The sequence below is a fragment of the Stenella coeruleoalba genome (genome assembly GCF_951394435.1).
Source record: "Stenella coeruleoalba genome assembly, chromosome: 3".
Classification (NCBI taxonomy): domain Eukaryota; kingdom Metazoa; phylum Chordata; class Mammalia; order Artiodactyla; family Delphinidae; genus Stenella; species Stenella coeruleoalba.
The window spans coordinates 122,903,868-122,920,853 of NC_137148.1; the positions used below are offsets into that span (position 1 = coordinate 122,903,868).

Sequence of the window (16,986 nt, forward strand, 5' to 3'; positions counted from 1 at the left end):
ATAAGCGCTATTTACCAGATATTGGACTAGGAGATGGATAATAGACAACGGTGACTAAGACCTAAAAAGTCTCACCTAATTCAGCCTTAATTGTAAACACAGCTGAGGATTGCGGTGAGGATTTTATGATGTACACACACACGTGGATGCACGTACCTATTATCATATATATACACACCAATGCAGTACACAATACATATACACGTAATATATAGTACATCATATATAGCAGGGGTCCCCAACCCCCAGACCGGTACTGGTCCTCAGCCCGTTAGGAGCCGGGAGGCACAGCAGGAGGCAGGCGAGCGGGAGAGCGAGCGCAGCTACATCTGCCGCTCCCCATTGCTCACGTTACCACCTGACCCATCCCCCCACCCCCGTGGAAAAACTGTCTTCCACAGAACCGGCCACTGGTGCCAAAAAGGTTGGCGACCGCTGATATATAGAGTCCTTAACTCAATTCCTGGTACACTCAGTACTCAGTATACGATGGCTCTTCCTCCGTATCATAATTACAACAGAATCTCTTTTAACAGACCTCCAGGAAGTTGACTCATTGGATGAAAATATGCCTTCAATTCCCTCTGTAAAATGGGTCTCTAGCCTGCTCTACATTCACAGCTAATTTATTAAGGTCATCTCTGGTCCACCGGCTCACTTCTGTTTCTTTTGGTTGAGCTGCACATCTACTGAGAGTCAGCTGTGTCCGCTCCCAAATCTCTTGATGCCCGTATACTTGTCATTTAGTTAAATATCATGGAAGGTGATGAAAAGAATGGTGTGAAAAGGCAGAGAATGATTGTTTGATATGAAAACTAAGTTTAATGCTTTCAAAAAACGATCAAGAATTGTCAACTAAATGTGGGAGAGAGAAAAGATGGGGGACGACCATAAAAATCTAGAAGGATCAGTAGTGAAGATTGGTTCTACTTAACCAATCTACACTCTCACTCAACCTCAAGGAAACCAATCTCAGACATGGTCTTTGTCATTTTGGGTGTGGTTTGTGCAAGAAAAATGTAAGTCCCGATCAGCAGTTCCATACTCAGAGACTAAGCTTTGATTCTTCAACAGGCTTTTCATCAAAATTAGGCAATGCTGTTTAAAATAGGTGTATCAGGAACTATACTCAACATTTAGTAATAACCTATAAGGGAAAAGAAGCTGAAAAACAATATATACATATCTCTCAATCACTTTTCTGTACACCTGAAACTAACACAACATTGTAAATCAACTATACTTCAACTAAAAAAAATAAAATAGGGGTATCATTGCTATGATTCTCTGCCTTAACTATTCCAACTTATCATCCACTATTGGTCCCAACTGCATGGAGTGAGAGGGATTCTTCTGTATTTATTAAATGCTCACGTATAAACAATAACATGTTAGCCAGGGGCATGTTGCCTCGGCCGCTGCCATATTTTATAGGTAAAAAAATAATCAGAGAGATGGCGTGACTGGTCCAAGGCCTCGGAACTAGTACTGCTGGAGGGGGGCGTCTTGAGCCAGGCAGGCTCTGATTCCACCATCTCAGCCCCCCAGGGATAACAGAGAGGCAAACGCAGCACAGACTCACACAGTCTGGCTTATATGATTGAGTACGTTTTGAGAAGGTCAGAGCATCATCTGCCCAATTGGATGGAAAGATGCCTGAGAGCAAGAACTTCTATTTCACCACACTCCCCAGCACCACCACCACAGCAAGCTGGCAAGAAATCCAAAAATCAATTTTGCTGGAGTTGGTGAATTTTATTTCCTAATTTATAATAGTAGAAGGAACTGGGGCTTCCTGATTTCTAAAAGAAAAAGGTTCGTGTGGGATTTACAGCCCCCTCCATGGAGCACACAACAGCAGGGGAGACAGTCTATTGTGCCTGTCAGATCATGTCGCTGAAGGCTCAGCCTCACCAATTGGCACTCGCTCTTTCCTGTCGGTGCGGCAAGTTGAGCAGTGCCCTGCTCACCAGATGGTTATTTGTTCCACCAGCCACCTTTGCTGCATCCCTGATTCACTCCAGCCCAGGACAGTCTCCAGAATTCATGCTGCAAGGCAGCTCTTGCCAGCAACTTTGCCAAATGGCTCCTCTCAAAGTCATGGGCCGCCCAGACAGACTGGCTCCTCCGTCTGCAGCAGCTTCAGGCAGAGACGCTTCCCTTTCTGGCTCCACCTCTTGGCTGCTCCAGAGCCTTCTTGCCAGAAAGATGATCTGACCCATCAGTACATACAGCCAGACCTGGAGTTCTGGGGCCATTTAAAGCCTACATCTGTGTCCCACAAGTTCACCCCCGACTACAACGTCAGAACACACAAAACAAACCTAGATGATCACAAATACAGACACAGTGCATCACAGAAACTTAGAGCCAGGAAAATCTATAGAGAGCTTGCCTCCCCTCCCCCATCTTCAACCTCATTTTAGTAGATTAGGAAATCAATGCCCAGAGAGTAAAAGTGACTAATTATGGTGGCAGGACTGGGAATAACACCCAGGTCTTCTCAAGTGCATTCCAAACCACTGATTACAATAAAGACTGCATTGCCTTCCAATTTTCCCTCTGTTCATCTTCAAATTCTTGATAAAAATTAGACCCTGTGTATTGGTATTGACTCAAAGGAGAATTTCTTTAGAATGAAGAATCTTTCCTCTGCATCAACATCATGACTTTTTTTTTTTTTTTTTTTAAGCAGGCGTGTCTATCTACTACATGGACAGACCTGGAAGTGACTTCTGTTCTGCCACCCACAGCTGGGTGACCTTGAACAAGTAATCTCATTCTGCTTCAACTTTTCACTTAAACGGGTATAAGGACAGTATCAACGAGAAAGATACTTTAAAGCCCAAAGTTGGTTCATGGCACATAGCAAGCCCTCCACAACTGCTAGTAATCAACATTATTCTGTATTAACACTCAAATCCACAGTGGTTTTAGAATACACAGTACTGCGCACATATACATAGGCATGCCAGGTATTTCTTACATTAGGAAGTTCAAGTTCATGAAGTTAAATGACTTATCCAAGGTTACTTAGAGAATAAATGAAGGACCAGAGATTCCGTCTTGCCATTTTGCTAAGAAATGAGAACCGGTATCTCGGCTTTAAAGGAGAATGTTTGAACAAAAACATATGTATATGCATAATCACTGCAGCATCTTATGTAATATAAAAAGCCGGAAACAATTTCCCATCCAGCCACAAGGGAACTGCTAAATACACTGCAGTACAGTCATACCACAGGGCACTATGCAGCCATTAAAAAGAACAAGGCAGACGTAGGTGTCCTGACACAAAAAGGTCTTTCAGATACGTCACTGAATGGGCGAGAAAACAAAGCGCAAGTAAATCAAGCAGTATGCATTCAGTTATACAAACAATCCCTCCCCTAATGTGTATCTGTACATGTATATTTAAATGTATGGAAATGTATAGAAAGGTGTCTATAAGGAAGCCCACCAACTATTGACAATGGTAACTCTGGGCAAAGAAGTGGGATTGGTGTGGGGATGGAAGTGATTCATGCTTTGCTTTACCTACTTCCATAATGCTTGAAGCTCTTCAAGTAAGAAGGCATTTATGCATTATTTGCCTTATAAATAGACATAAAGGCAGAGAGAACCATGAATGACAACAGTACAGCAGCTGTGAATCAACAGACCTCCTAATCTGGGTGTCCCTGGCCCCAACTTACCTCTGCAAAGTTACATGAGCGATGCTACTCTCAAGTTTCTTGTTCAGCTCTCCTCTTTGGTAAAATGCTTCCTGGTGATATTTTGTACTTAGGGGTCCAGGTTTTGCCTTTCAGACCACCTGGGAGTGCTCAGCCTCTCGCTGCAATATCTCCCATTAGGGCCATTTACAGCTTTTCCACACTCAGCACCCTTGTGCATCTGTTGAGGGTCACAGAGCTGAGCCCCCTGCATTAAGTGGAGGAGATGGCCTGCCATTCTGCGACTACTTCGGGTTCATTACTTAATGGATTCAAGCAGTGAAATCAGCCACGCATGATGGAGGAGGCTGTCAGTCGCCCAGCGTCAAGCCCAGTACGCCTAGAATACATCGTCTCATAGGTAAGGTACTCTTTGGCACACTCCTTCTGGTAGACCTCATCTTTCTCACGTTAAAATCCTGCCTGTAGAGGCCTCTGCAGACCCTTAGACTCCATGCATCTTCTTGCCCCTTCATTTCTTTTCATTGCTGGAATCAATCAGGTCTCTTTCCTCAAAAGAACAGAACTGACAGTCTGACTTACCCCTCTACATGGCCATCCTTTTCCATTACCCACAATGATCCTTTCTCCAAAAAACCCATTAATACTAATTAGTTGTCCATGGATTTCACAAATACATATCCTATTATGACCACTTCCCACTATTCCCATAGTGAACTTGGAGCATAAGATACCAAGGATTCCTGGATTTACGACAAAACTCCGAGTGGTCTTGTAAGAAGAATCTGTGCTTCCAATGGGATAATTATGTCAGAACTGGTTTGTCAGGTCAGAGCTGATTTTCAGCCTCACTCTAGCATTCTATTGGAAAAGCAACAGAAGGAAATTTGGTGGTAAGAATGAAGTTTGGAGATGAAAGCAAATATCATTTTAATGGGAGATGGGTAGAGCACTACTGGAGAGTTGCTCTGGCCAAAATGAGTTCTCAGACACCACCCTTGAGGCAAAAGGACATCAGCCGTCATCCAGCTGCCTCCGGCCCATTCCTTTTGCTCTGCTCCAGACAACTATGTGAGTTGCCATCAACTCTGGAGAATGGGTGCCTGGATGGCCCAGTGGGAACTTCATTGTGAGTGTCCCAGGCTGGGGGTGAGGGACATGGAGAAGGCTATAAAAACCCAGCTAATTTTTATACTTTGACTGTTCAATTCCGTAAATATTTTCCTTCTTTTCTTATTATAGCTAGAGTAGAATAAATCTACAGGATTAAGTCAGCTAAGGATTCCGGCCCCAACCGGGGGAATTCAGCTCCCTCCCTGTGGGAAAAAGAGGAAAGCCTAGACTTGTGCACTATCTTACTGGGATGAGATGAACCGGGTGAACTGAGTAGCACTGAACGGGCACCATGGGGATGTATGCGGAGCGTTGAACACAACCTGAATTTTTTTCCCTCTAAAATCCAGACAAGCAGCAGCAGGGGTGGGCAAAGAACACTTGCCTAGAATCCAGGCAGTCATTGGTTCCAATCTGGGTCTGCCACTTCCAAGTATGTGACCTTATACAAGTTTCTTTGCTTCTCCAAACCTTGCAATTTCTTATTCTGAAAAATGCATCTAACGCAACCGTTCCCTCAGAGCTGTTGAAGGAGATTAAAGGAGTCAACACATGAGAAACACCTAGGAAAATGCCCGGGATACAGACAGTACTCAAGAAACCTTAGTTCTCCTCCCTCATCTAAGCATCTAAATTGGGCCCTTAGTTTCTTCGTAAATGCAAATGCTAGAATCTAGGAATGTCAGTCTGCAGCTGTGCTCTTTTCATTGAGCCCACCAATATTTTGACAGGACTGGCCTAATATTATTCACCCCAGGTTCATTGGTACGTTTCTGACCAGCCCTCATAAAGGGCTTGGGATGGCCCCTGGGGACCTGGATGCTACTAATGAATACTTGCTAGTGATTTTCAATGCACTCTGGTTATTATGCTTAGTAGTGGAACATTTCCTATCCCCGGAAAGGTCATTTATAATAGTATAAGGCTGCTTCTTCCCACCTTCCATTTCAGATTTTTCTGAGACTAGCAGAGAACTCAGTCATCCATATGCATTGGAAATCCTATTCTGATCTTGCATTTGCATAAAAATACCAAAGCAACTTGAGGAACTACAGGGCAGCTCTCCATCATGACACTACCTCCTTTTATTTTTCTGATGCCTTTCCAGCACCTTCATATCAAAAGTCATTTTCATGTACCTTCCTAGTTTTACTCATCATAGCTTCCCTCTTTCTTGAGCAAGTGTGGGATGGATGGGGGGAGGGGAGGAAGCAGGGAATTTCACTTTCTTTTATTCTCATGCCCCTAAGAAGCTGTAACATTTCACAGGTCACACAGATCTCAAGTTTGGAGACCCTATGAACTCAACTCACCCAAGACTGGCCTCTTCTTATTCTATCACATTGCTCAAAAATGGTCATACAGCATTACTGGTATAATTTAAGCATGCGGTTAATTATGCTTACACCAAGGTATTCTGTCCTGGTACAATTTCTTTATACGGAGCCAAGATCGGTTTCCTTGTAATTTTTCACTCACTGGCTCAAATTCTGCCCTGCAGTGCTATTCTCCTAGGCATCTCATCTATTCACATGCTTTTAAGTACCTTTAATATACCCGTGACACCCCAAATTTTAATCTAGTCCAGATCTTTCTTCTGAGCTTCAGTCCCAGATATCAACTGCTTACTTGAGAGTCTCACCGTGAGGCTAGATGACTCCAGTTTCAGTGGAAAGCCCCACTATGCATCCATTCTCATGGCAAGATCCTGGGAGGTCATCCTTGACACCATCTCCATCTACTTCTCCATCTCCACCCAGTCTGTCACACCAACTCAGCCCTATCCATTCTTCTCCTACAATGTATCTCGAATCCATCAAATTCTCTCCACCTCTATCGCTGCCACCATCCTAGGGGACAGCCGTGGCCTAACTATCCCCCTACTTTCACCCCTATTCACTTCCTACCCAGCCCTCTGACCCCACCCTACATAGCAACCAGCCTGAGTTTTGAAAAAACAAACCTGATCATATTTCTCCCCGATCAAAATCCTTTAATGGCTTTCGATCCATCTTTGGATAAGGTCCAAACTCCTGAAGGCCAACAACGCATAACATGATCCGGTCCCTAAATACTCTCCAGTTTCTTTTTTGTAACATTTTATTACAAACATTTTCAAACAAATAGTCAAGTTGAAAAAAAATTACAGTGAATATACATTGACCGACCACCTGGATTCTACCATTAACATTTTATACTTGCTTTATCATCTATCTATCCATTTATCCATCCTTCTCTCCTAGTATTAATTTTTCTTGGTTTTGGTCCATTCCAAAGTAAACTGTAGGCTCCAGTCTCATTTTTGTCACTCTTCTTGTTGTTCCCTACACTCAACCCTAGGCATCTTCTCATTCTTTGAATCTGTCAGACTATTTTATATCTCTGTGCTTTGGACCTATTGCCCCTTCTACCTGAAATGTCTTCAGTTCTTGTTAATTCCTGACTCATCCTTTGGTTTTCAGCTTCAACTCTGTCTGAAAGGCAGTCACTGAACCCCCAGCCTAAATTAGATTCGCCTTTCTGCCTTACACATAATCTCAAGGCGTCTTGTGCTTTTCCTGAATATCGCTTGTCACAGTTGGTAGCTAGGTATTTTTTTTGCAAAATCATTAGTTCAATGTCTACTTTCTCCACCAGCCCAAAAGCTCCATGAGAACAGACACAATGTCTGTACCGGAGCATGCAGGATCACCCCCACAGAAAGTTAGTTAATAGTTGTTGAAGGAATTAAAGGCAGAAGGAATCAACAGTTACATAATAATATCATATTAATATAATAACAATACATGGACTCAGTGAATTTGTTCTTCTTTTAATATGTACAAGCAGTCTGGGTTTTTTAAGGCCTCTAAGAGAAGATGGAACTTACTCACTCCCAGAATATAACCAGCAAGTACATTAAGGCAGATTGCCAAGTGGCAAGATCTGTGGCTAGTGGCTGAGTCAAGAAAGAGACTGTGGTGGGTCTCAGGGACTTCTCTCCCATTTCCACTAGCCCTTCCCTCAAGATCATCCCAAATCAACAACAATCCGAGGAAAACCAGGGTGCTTGCCATGCAAATGCAGTTTAAGTAATACTAACAACGGCTATAATGTATTGAGGGCATTGATCGAGGACTGGCTTTGTATCAGGCACTGTGTTGAGTGCTGTTCCTGCATTAGATATTCTTTTCTCCTGTGGCATAGGTTCTAATGTTATTCCCATTTTAAAGCTAAGGAAACTGAGAACAGAATAGTTATTTTTAAACAATAAGTTCTCCGACTTCCTCTTCTAACCAGATTGCCATTCCTGTAAAGTCCACCTACGTAGAATATTTATTCTGACTGTGCCCCATATGAGGGTAGAAAGATTAATCTAGAAAACTCTCAGACTGCTCTAATGGAGAGGGGGTTTTAGTTGGTTCTAACAAGTCTAAAAATATAGAAAGCCAGCCCTACCGATGCTTTTCCTCAGGTATTAAACCCAAACACACACTTTGATCCCTGCAAAGAATGTTTCCTCAGATGGGAACACCATTTACACACAAAGATAAACCATTGTGATCTTCCCCATAACAGGAACTAATAGTTAAAGAAAAATGAAGCAGTGCAGAATTTCCTAGTAGAAGAGCATGTCAGCCAGTCTTCAGTTTGAAGACAAGCTTTTCCCCCGACTGTGTGACCTTGACAAATTAGTATCATCCCTGGGCCTCAGTTACTCAGTTTCCTTATTTGCAAATGGAAATAACAAGATCCACTTAGCAGGGGATGGACATATTAAAATGCTACTTACAGAAACCTCAGTACAGGGCTTGGAAAAGAGAAGATACTCAAAGATAGTAACTTTAAGAAAGGGAGGAAAAGATAGGAAAACGTAGGGGAGGGTGGTAACTTAATACTCAGAATAAAAGAAAAGTTATAAGAAATGTTTTTAATAAATGCACATCATGCGTTCTTTTCCCAACTGAGAGAGAGAGAGGGAGGAGCTTGGGAAAAAGTGTCCTTTAGCATCTGCATTGCTCTTACCCGGATGAACTTGCCTGCAGATACCACTTACAATGCAAATTGAGCTTGGAGTCCTTCACACTAACTACACAGCAAAAACCTTTCAGCTTTAAATAGAATACTGCAGTGTGGAATGATCCGAGCAGAGGGAAGAAAAATTCAGAGATACATGCGAAGGAAATTTGGCAAAAAAACCCTGCCATATCTGGGCAAGGGAGGAAAATGCAGAAATATCAAAGGAGGCAAAAAGAAAAGCAAAGTCTATAGAAGGACCTAGAAATTAATTCTCCAGAAGGTGAGTTTAAGTTAATAAAGGGAAGAGAACTTTGTGACAAGCCCCCAATGAAGACGATTTTAACAAAGAATATTTTGATCTAGTGGGGTTCCTTCAAGGTGTACTAGCACTTTGAAGGTAATTCATCATCATCAGAAGGACACTTCCCCCTCTGGCCAAGTCAATGTTTCCTAAAATGCAATTAGGGATTGCATGTAAAAAGGCAATCTACATTGTCTAAGTTCCAATTTTTTTTTTTTTTCTTCCCAGACCTTCACTAAGATCAGGTAAAGAAACCTGGAAGCATACTGTGAAATAAAGGTTTGTTTAAATTTTCAATGTGGTGGCAGTTGGGGGGTGGGGGGAGGAATCCAAGAGGCTGATTTGGAAAAATTTTAGAAAGTTCTTTGCTATAAACTCATGCCTCATTTCAGACTATATGAACCCAGATATTTTATTCAGAACCAGAGGTTACAAAAATGTCATCAAATAGGAACAAAGATTAGGTAGTATCTAGGGCCCTGAAAGCGATAAGGAATGCCGTGTTTAACTCACTTCTTCATTCTACAGATGACGGTGCTACGCACATGGCCTCAATTTCCCCATCTTCCCAGCTCAGTAAGTTTCCTCTGCCTGCACTTGGAGGCATAATGCAATACAGAAGAAAACATGAAGGCAGCCCTCTATCTTTGTTGTCTCAAATAGAAAAAAAAAAAAACAAGGTGCGCCCCCAAGGACAATAGACCCGAAAGCCAACTTCTCTTTTGGATGATATGCTCTGACCCAGAGCTGATCGTGTTCTACCTGGTGAGTCAGTGACAAAGCACTAAGAATGGGGAAGAACATCTTACCACCACGTTGTCACCAGGCAAGTAAAAAGAATCAGCAAGTATGGTGCTTGGTATGGGGCAGGGACAGGCTGCTGAACACCTTAAAAGCCACTTCTAAGCTCCTGAAGGCCAGAGCTCATAAAGCTCGGCTTGATCTGTCTAGCGCCATGGATGCATTAGGTGTGATGCTCTCTAATAATGATGATGAACGAAGCATGTATTTTCAATAGCGCTGGGCATTCTTTCTATCTAAAACTTCCAGGGATGTTTAGAGAAGATGCCACCTTTACCCCCAAATTGTGTGTCTTTTTATCTTTCACAACTTGAACTCTTACTACCACCACGCCCATCACATTTCTCTAATGGTCTTGATTTGATTAAATATTACAGAAATTTTAGCACCCAAGAATAAGAAGAAGAATCTTAAATTAACACGCCTTGCTACATTTTCCTAAAGCACTTTCACACATATTTTCTCATGTGGCTATCACAATGTGACAATGCAACACTTTATAGGAGTGGTGAAGGATAAAGGCTGACAGGTACAAAATGAAAGCAAAAATGCAAAAGTTTTGGTATTTAGAAACAAACAAAAAAAAGCCTCCTCTCTCTATTCCCACACAAAAGGCAAATGAGATTCCACCTGCTGACTTTTCTTTCCTGCCTGCACCTCACTCAGGCTACTGTCAGAACAATCTGGGGGGTGGCGGGGGGGAGAGAGAGAGAGAGAGAGAGAAACACGACAATTTCACCTCTTGGCAAAGCTCAGCTTACTGAACCCTCTTGCTTTCTGCTGGCTGTTGATTCAGCAGAAACTACTGCTGCAGAATTCATAATGGTGATTTTTAAAGGCCCCACTGATCGCATTGCTCGCCCCACGTGTCACACTCATTCGCTCGCCGCCCCAGCACTGTTTCCCCAGCTACCTTTTTATATGTTGCTAATGCACTTCCAAGGGGAGAGGGGTTCGCCCTTTTTCAACGAGCCTTTTGGGCTTTTGATTGTCTAAGCAGGTAACCCGGCCGGAGAGATGAACGGGCAGGAAATGAAACCATGCCCACCCTTGCAGCCACTGAGAGACACATCATTCCGCTCAGAGAGGGGTGGACCCACGGTCCTCTCGGGCCCCCTTCCTTCTTATTTCTCCCCTCAACCCGACCCTGCATACATATTGGGGGAAGGGGTCATCTGTCTTTGGGGGGTCATTTTTCCAGCCGGGAGCCCCACCCTGAAAAACCTCATCCCCGAGGGCCATTTTAACTCCCGTGGGCGCCGGGTCCACCTGCTGCTGAACGCCCGGCTCGCCTCGCGGAGCCCGGATGGATGTGGGGCGCACCGGCAGCTGCCCCTGCGAGCCGAGCCCCCGCCCCAGCCCCGGGGCCCGCAGGAGTCTCCGCCGCTACTCGCCCGGCTGCCCGCGGAGCTCAGCGATCCGCAACTTGCGCCCTTCCCCAGCGGCGGAATGCGGCGGGGCTGGCGTTACCTTCGGTCGCATAGCTGTGGTCGCGCAGGAAACTGTTGTTGATTTTGCGGGTATCAATGTCCTCCTCCATTGACAGCAGGCTTACTTGCGTGGGAACCAGAAGCCGGCAGACAAGTATCCATGATCCCTCCCCGCAGCCAGTCTCACAGGAGAGGGGGGCAGGGGAGCCAGTGGGACTGCACCATGGTCCGAGCCTGAGGAGGAGACGGGGAGGCGGAGAGAGAAAAAAAATAAAAACCCGGCAATGGAGCTGTCACCTCCTCCGCCCGGGATCTCCGAGGCTGCGGCGGCTCCTCCCGCGGTGCGCTCACTCCAGCTCCAATTCCCGGCGAGGATGCTGCGCCTGCCTCCGCTGCCTCCGGGTGCCAAGATGCGCCGTGCCCCGAGGGGTCTGGTCCCGCCCGCCGCCCCGGAGGCGCTCACAAGCGGGGCTGGGGAGATGCCCAACAGGTTCCCTTCGTTGGCAGCCGCTCCGAAATGCAAAAAAGATCCCTCCTCCCCCTGGGAGAGCGGGCAGCCGCGACAAAATGGTGCCTTTCTGGACCCGAGCTGCAGTGGCGAGATGGCAGGGTCAGAATTCAGGCGGGCCCGGCCCGGATGAGGGTGCTGGTCCCACGGGAGGGCGGCTCGAGCTGGCGGGGGCTCGGCAGCCGGCGGGGAGCCGGGCAGGGCGCTGCAGCCGGCGCCAGCGCACTCACCCTCACACCCACACGCGCGCACTCGCAGCTGCCGCTGCTGCTGCAGGAGGAGGCTGGAGGCGGCTGGTGCATTAAAGGCGAGGCTCCTCCCAACCGCGTCAGCAGCCCCAGGACTCTTCCCCAGCAGCGGTGGTGGCCGAGGCCGAGGCTGCGGCTGCTCTCTGCTGCAGTGGGGCGCACGCAGCCGCGAACCCGCACCTGGGCAGCGAGCAGCTAGCTTGCAGGTTGACGTGAAAAGCGTAGACGCGCTCTTCCAACCTCCCTCCCCCTAGCGCCACGCAGCTCAGGGCGGCGTTTACTCCAGCACCCAGAGTCCCTAGCTCGCTGCCTTTCTCCGGACACCTGTGCTCCAGGACCGCAAAGAGAAGTAGGTTCCCTTGGGTAGGCAGGAAGTCTACATCCCGGTCCCTTTTGCTCACCCTTCCATAATGCATGTGGTCTCTGGATGAAGTTCAAGGGCGAGGCCTGGGGATCGAAGCCTCACACAGAGAGGAGAGAATGCTCATAGCCTAGCTTAAGCCCTCTCTGCGCTAGGAATAGATCGGGGAGCTGGGGCCAGAACTTTTCTGCGGATCACACCTGACTTCTCCCTTTCGAACAGAGTCAAAAACCTCTTCTACCTGTAGGCGTCTGCGTCTACACTGGCAGAGGGAGGAAGAGGGCTGAGTTATGAATCTTGTCAACATAGTCAGTCTGAAAAAGTCCACGTTCCCTAGCCCTTTGCACTTAGTTTTGGACAAACAGCTCCAGGCCCCCCTGCGGGTTTTGCTTGTGAAGACACAGCACTGCAGGAACCGCTGACATTTGCTCTCCACGTGAAAGGTACAGTGGAGCCCTGCGCCTTGGAGCCCTGTGCCAGCAGAGCGCCACTGCTTCCCTGAGGGAATGTCAAAGATCCAGTGAACACCAGAAAGAGGCCTACCTTCCTACTTCAACTAGGAGGAAAATACAGAATCCCACCGCAACCCCAATTTTTCCCGAATCGCAGATCGCAAGTTCCATATTTGAAAGAAAATGAGACCGTTATTGTTATGAAACAACTACAATCATTTCTGAAGCAACCCGAATCACTAGAAAGCCAGTTTGGAAAAGAAATGTCCCCGATTTCCCCTTGCAGAAGGCATTCATTTCAGTGGGTGTCACTGCAGGGAGAGACATCCGGAGAGACATCAGCGAATGTTTTGCTCAGTTAAGCTTCACCAGTTTAGCTGGATGAGCCCAGAGGGACCTTTGAGTTAATTATATACATACAATGCTTCGGCTAACACAATTTAGAAAGTATTTGAAGTCAAAAAAAATGGGAAAACAAGTCCTTAACTGAGGTTGGGAATTGCCATCAGATTTCCATGAAGAACAGATGCTTCTGCCAGGTGGCAAATGGCATTGTCCTCATCTCCAGAAAGCAACCGCATATCTCTGGGAGAAGAGAGGCGAAATATTCTTTGATATAATTTGGGGCGGGGAAATTCATCTTACAGTAGATTCCATTTTATTCTCATCTGTTGGTTAAGTCTCTCCTACTTGTCTGACTATTTGTGCCAAATTCACATATGAAATTCCAGGAACAGATGAAGACTGGTGCAAATTGATTTAATCCACTTCAGCTCCAGTTGCCATGGCTGGTTCTTCACATGATGAGCTGTATCCATCACCAAGGCTCCAGAGGTCAGCTCGTCTGTAGTTACATAGTCCAGCTTCTCTTGCAGGTAGGCATAAGGGGGGGGGGGAGGGGAAAGGGGAGGAAAGCTAAGTTCATCTTAAAGCGGTGAGAAGACATCTTGCTTCGAGTTGAAATGACCTTACGTTGCCACTGGAGACCTTGGAGTACTATTTGGGATATTCTCACCCATGTCTTTCTAGAATGCGGGCTAGACTGGAACAGAGTTGCAAGATGAATCAGGAAGGCCCAGTCCCGTTAGCCAGGCTGTGCTTGAGGAATTTTCCACTGTAAGCAATGGGAGAAATGTCCCCTCCAGAGATCAAGCCTCTGGGTTTACTAAATTTTCCCTTTCCTGTTTCCTACCAAATTCTTCCTGCATGTATTTTATTCAACAGTATAGGCAATATTTTCCTAAGACATAAGTTGTGAGAAGGCAAATTAGATGGCTCTCCATTAAGTAGATTAAGTAGATTCCAAGGTTTCTATTTTGCGAACCACTCTTTTCTGCTATGGGCAGGAGGGAACCATCCCCTCCAACCAAAACCAAGAAAAATACAGCTGTTGGCTTTGTTCCTTAACACAACGATGTGCAGTAAAGGAGGTCAGGGAGTGAAGGAAGCCCTGTGCAATCCTGTAGTTGTAAGAGGACTACACAGACCATTTCTAAGAAGACTCTCTGACCTTCTTTCTGTTCCTCCAATGTGTCAAGTTCTTTCCAAAAGCTTTTGGCATTTGCACATGCCATTCATTCCCCGTGCCCCTTCCTCGTGTTCCTGGCATTCTTCAGCATCACAGCTGGAACGGTCCCTACTTCTCTGAGGCATTCCCTGGCCTCCCCATAGTCCCTGCTCCTGGTATTTTGTCTTAACATCTTTTTTGTTTCCTTCTTCATGGAACATTTGCCTTTTGTAATATTTGTTTACTTATAATTGCCAACCATTCCACTATATCTCTGCTATTAAGAGTCTGGCACTTAGTAGATGCTCAATTATATTTACTGACTGGAGATAAATATTTCGTAGATGAATGAGTAAATTACTGAATTTGTTCAGTGATATTTAGCTTTTAAAGCTCTACCTTTATTTAAATTCTTGCCCCCCAAAACCCAACAACAAAGTGTGTTGTAAGCCAGTAAATTTCCAGTTTGTAACTCCTATTCCTGTTGAAATAACTGTCCTACCCATTCCTGCATACATATGCACCAAAAATATTTACTGAGCACTTAATATATGACAAGAGTTATTGTAGGTGCTGGGATACAGTTAAAACAAAACAGAGTCCCTTTCTTCACAGAACTGAAATTCTATCATCTGATTTTAGTAATATGAGCTTTCTTAGGGATACAACAAATACATTATAAATCAACAGACCAGAGCATAATGTTAAGTGTCAAGACTCTGATATCAAGCAAAGCTGATTTTCTGCCACTTATTATTATGTCCTTGAGCAAGTTATGAGATGTCTTAAGCCATGTTTTTTTTTTTAATCTATAAATTAGGGAGAAAAAAAGTTAATGGAGTTATTATGAGGATTAAATGAGATAATATTGGAAAGAATATACTGCAATCACTTGTTGAGTATTTGCTATCATCACCACCAGTACTATGGAACAAACATTTAAGTACCTACCATGTCAGCCACTGGGATAGGACTAAAGATTCAGCAACATCAGTGCGGAAGATGTACAGTCGTCTCTGCCATCATGGAACTTAGTATCTAATTTACAATTTATAGAAAGGGGGCCACAGGCTACAAAAGGGGCAGCAGAGGATGCTCTGAAAGGCTGGCCTAATTCAGGCCTGTGCTTTACACAGAAAAGGGCAATTACAAATACACAGCCTTCTTAAGTTACACAATCTAGCATGACAGCACGGGAACACATTCGTTTTTTCATCACTTTTATTATGTTTCCCCAATGCTCTCACATACCCCTAGCCCAGTTAAGTTAGCCCTGCCTACATTGGAAACTACTTGCAGGTCATGCTGTCCAATTAGCACATTAAATATCTACAATTTTATTAAAACCTTTGACCTAAGCCAGTCTAGAGATTCTTAATATAGGCTTTAGGTGTCAGACAGTACTGATTTTTTGTCCCAGCTCAGGCATTTATGAATTTCATGACCTTTGGCAAGTAATTTAACATCTCTAGCCTCTATATTTGCAACATTGGAAGAAAATAACAGGAACTACTTCATAGGGTTGTTGAATGGCTTCAGAGACGTTGTAAAGAAAGTGCTTAATACAGGCTTGGCCCATAGCCAGACCTGACAAAAATGTCGCTTCGGCCTCCTGGTAGTGGCTCATGAGGTCTCCACTGGCAGAGAATTGGAGAGATGCACTACAAGGCAGTCATGTGAACACAAGCGACCTAGAAACCTGAGTTTACCACCTAGCGATCTGTCTTAACGAGCACTAGACACTGGATATAAGAGATTTTACCATCCTGCAGAAAGCCCTTTATAAGCCACGAAGTCCTGTGCAAGTGGAAGGAACTAGGATTATCCCTTCTTGATTTTTCACATTATGTAAGCGCAGACCTAATCATGTCTGTCTATCATGGAATTCTATGGAACCCCTCTCTAGGATCATTCAGCCCCAAATGCACAACTGTCTCTCTGAGGTGGTTTGCGTTGACTGCCCAGAGGATGACCTCTTGAGTTTCTAGCAAGGTTTGCAATTCTTTATTGTGCGTGTTACAATGTGTAATAAATACCACATGAGTGAGCCTTTAACGTGGCATTTAACCTAGGAGAAGAAAACAAAACATCTTGCCTTCCAAATGTTGTATTAATTCTAGATTCTGGATACATAGTGGATTTCACTGAGTACAACATTCCCTCAATTATCCAAGTCCAGCAATTTATGAAAAGAAACAGTGGTATGCTGGAGCTGGTATGTGCTGGCTGTTGAGAGCTGATTCTGTCGATTACACACATCATTTTTCCAGCTCTGCTTTGAGTGACATCATGTTGGTAGCTTAAAATCTGCAATCTGCCGTGGTGGGTTATTTATAATCATAGAAGTAAAAAAACCTATATAAATCAGGGCTTTGGTTTTTTGGGGGGGGGGTTGGGCTGGGGGTGGGAGAGCTGATTGTTAAACATTTACCACTACAACAGTAGAAATACATTAATTGCTGATATAACTTTCTACTTTTATGTGTTACCTGTGCAAAGTTCCTTTCAATTCCTCGATACTAAGTCTCCCAAGCTGTGTCAAATTCCAGAACATTCCACCATCTGATCAAACTTTGGCCATAATTTAAATAA

At 44.7% G+C, this 16,986-nt stretch overlaps 1 protein-coding gene across 1 annotated transcript in view; it reads right to left on the reverse strand.

Moving 5' to 3' along the window:
* The window catches only part of PPP2R2B (protein phosphatase 2 regulatory subunit Bbeta), a 609,983-nt gene that overhangs the window by 283,214 nt on the left and 309,783 nt on the right, over positions 1 to 16,986 (reverse strand). Inside the window, exon 4 of the mRNA XM_079917157.1 lies at positions 11,359 to 11,552. Coding sequence (XP_079773283.1) covers positions 11,359 to 11,552 — 194 coding nt within the window. The remainder of the gene's footprint in view (positions 1 to 11,358; positions 11,553 to 16,986) is intronic.